Source organism: Vulpes lagopus, chromosome 5, assembly GCF_018345385.1.
Source record: "Vulpes lagopus strain Blue_001 chromosome 5, ASM1834538v1, whole genome shotgun sequence".
In the NCBI taxonomy this organism is placed as follows: domain Eukaryota; kingdom Metazoa; phylum Chordata; class Mammalia; order Carnivora; family Canidae; genus Vulpes; species Vulpes lagopus.
Genome location: NC_054828.1, coordinates 197,224 through 199,782, shown reverse-complemented (window position 1 = coordinate 199,782; position 2,559 = coordinate 197,224). Strand labels below are relative to the sequence as shown.

At 33.3% G+C, this 2,559-nt stretch overlaps 1 protein-coding gene across 1 annotated transcript; it reads left to right on the top strand.

Annotated features, from left to right (window-relative positions):
• Window positions 1–294: 294 nt before the first annotated feature.
• On the top strand, window positions 295–1,230 carry LOC121492138 (olfactory receptor 6C75). The gene has a single exon (XM_041757469.1). The coding sequence runs from the start codon at window positions 295–297 to the stop codon at window positions 1,228–1,230; it is 936 nt and encodes a 311-aa protein (XP_041613403.1).
• Window positions 1,231–2,559: the final 1,329 nt, after the last annotated feature.

Here is a 2,559-nt window from a genome sequence, read left to right as displayed (position 1 = left end):
TTCAGAAGACAGGGATTTATACTGAGATATGTGAGACTATAATGAAACACATATAGGAATAATGAATTAACATATTACATAATAAAATATGTCAGTTTTAATAAATCTTTTGTTTCTATGTACCACAAAATCATTTATCTCCAAAACCATAAAGCAGCAATGACCTTTTCAAAAAGTGTTTCTATGTGTCTATTTATGTGTGTGTGTATTTTTCTTTTCTGGTGTCATAACTTTCTTATTGTTTCATCTGTTTTTCAGCTAAAACAAAGAATAGCATCATAAAGAAGGAAAATGATGAGAAATCACACAACAGTAACAGAGTTTATTCTTCTTGGATTGACAAATGACCCACAGTGGCAGGTTGTACTTTTCATATTTCTTCTTGTTACCTACATGCTCAGTGTGACTGGGAACCTGATCATTATCACCCTCACCCTTTCAGATCCCCACCTGCAGACTCCAATGTATTTCTTCCTTCGAAACTTCTCATTCCTAGAAATATCATTCACGTCTGTCTGCATTCCCAGATTCCTTGTCACTATCGTGACAAGGGACAGAACCATTACTTACAACGGTTGTGTGACTCAGCTATTTTTCTTCATCTTCTTGGGGGTGACAGAATTTTACCTTCTGGCTGCCATGTCCTATGACCGCTATGTGGCCATCTGCAAACCCCTGCATTACATGACTGTCATGAGCAGCAGAGTCTGCATCCTTCTTGTCTTTATCTCATGGCTTGCAGGATTCCTGATCATCTTTCCACCATTAATCCTGCTGCTGCAACTGGATTTCTGTGCCTCCAATATAATTGATCATTTTATTTGTGACTCTTCTCCAATTCTACAGCTTTCTTGTACAAACACTCACTTTCTAGAACTCATGGCATTTTTTTTAGCGGTGGTAACACTTATGGTCACCTTAACCCTAGTTATTCTCTCTTATACGTACATCATCCGGACAATTCTGAGAATTCCTTCTACGAGTCAAAGGAAAAAAGCCTTTTCCACGTGTTCCTCCCACATGATAGTGGTCTCCCTCTCTTATGGCAGCTGTATCTTCATGTACATTAAGCCTTCTGCAAGGGAAAGGGTAACTTTAAGCAAAGGAGTAGCTGTGCTCAATACCTCAGTGGCTCCTCTCTTGAATCCTTTCATATACACACTAAGAAACCAGCAGGTGAAGCAAGCCTTCAAGAACATGGTTCAGAGAATGGTCTTGTCAAATAAATGAATGGGATTATGCAAAAAGTTTACCCCTGAAAGCAAAATTGAATGAAGAACTCTCTACCTTCCTGTATGTAAATTCTTTAAACACTTCGATTCATTCTTTCAGATAGACATAATAGACATATATAGAGAGACATATATATGTATGTAGACATATATGTGTGTATATATATCACAATAATATACAAATATATATATAATAAATGCATCTTTTTATTACTCTAAAAACCAGGTCCTAACTGGCTTTCTATATAGAAAACAGTCAATCTTATCTTGTGTAACTAAATTTCAGATGTCAATAATCTCCATTGTTTCTCATATCAAAGCAAAGCTGCTTATACATTCATAGAAAAGATATGGATTACTATACTCTAAGAAGATACTAAAAACCACATGCAAATACGGAAACTATTTTATGTAAAATAAAAATATGTATCAATTAATATTTCTTCTGTGCTGCCAAGAAAACATGTTTAAAAGTAGTTATGAATCTAACTCAATACTAGGCAAGTGGATTTGACTTTGGTTTTTTGATTTCAGCTTGGCCTGATAACATAAGTTAATGTAAAGAGCTCTACATAGTTTATAATAAAAAATATTTTTTCTTATTTCTCAAAGACAGACAAGAGTGTCCTTGAGCACTCACTTATTTCTTACCACTGTCCTTTTAAAGGATGGGTCACATTTTTAAAAACAAATTTGATATGATACTAACACAAAATGAAAATTAAGTGAAAATTTTATTCAATTTAAATTATTTATTGGGTAATTTGTAAAGATATGAAATTACATAGATTCACTTTTGTGAGAATGTAACAAGTAAGCAGAAATGCAAAGGTAAAAATTAGGAGTGTATAAAAACAGCCTAAAAATGTTAAGTAAATGAATATATACTATATATATATGGCACATGTAATAGACAGGTATGTAGGTAGAGAGAGAGAGGAAGGAAAATAAGAGAGTAAGGGGAAGTTGATCCTCTTGATTGGCAGAAACTTCTCTGAAGAAGTTGATTCTAATATTCACCTTGTTAGTGTAAGTTTGAAATACTATTGTAAAGCATTGTGAAATAATAATATTTTCATTGCAATCTGATGGTTGGTGAGAAAAGTATCAGATATATGATGGAGCTCAGGTTTTTAGAGACTTTCAAAAGTATTTAAGTTCATATTATTGTTCACACTAATATTTCTAAAATGCTTTTCCTTTAACAATAGGGAAAATTACATATATGTAATGACCACACAAAGCACACTTGTGTCATAATCTTTTTAAAAATCAAATGGCAATTACCGTCACTTTCTTGTTTTGTGGTTATTAAATTCTTCTAAGT

Excerpts from the sequence above, each read along its gene's own strand:
- LOC121492138 (XM_041757469.1), top strand. The coding sequence starts at position 295 with ATGAGAAATCACACAACAGTAACAGAGTTTATTCTTCTTGGATTGACA.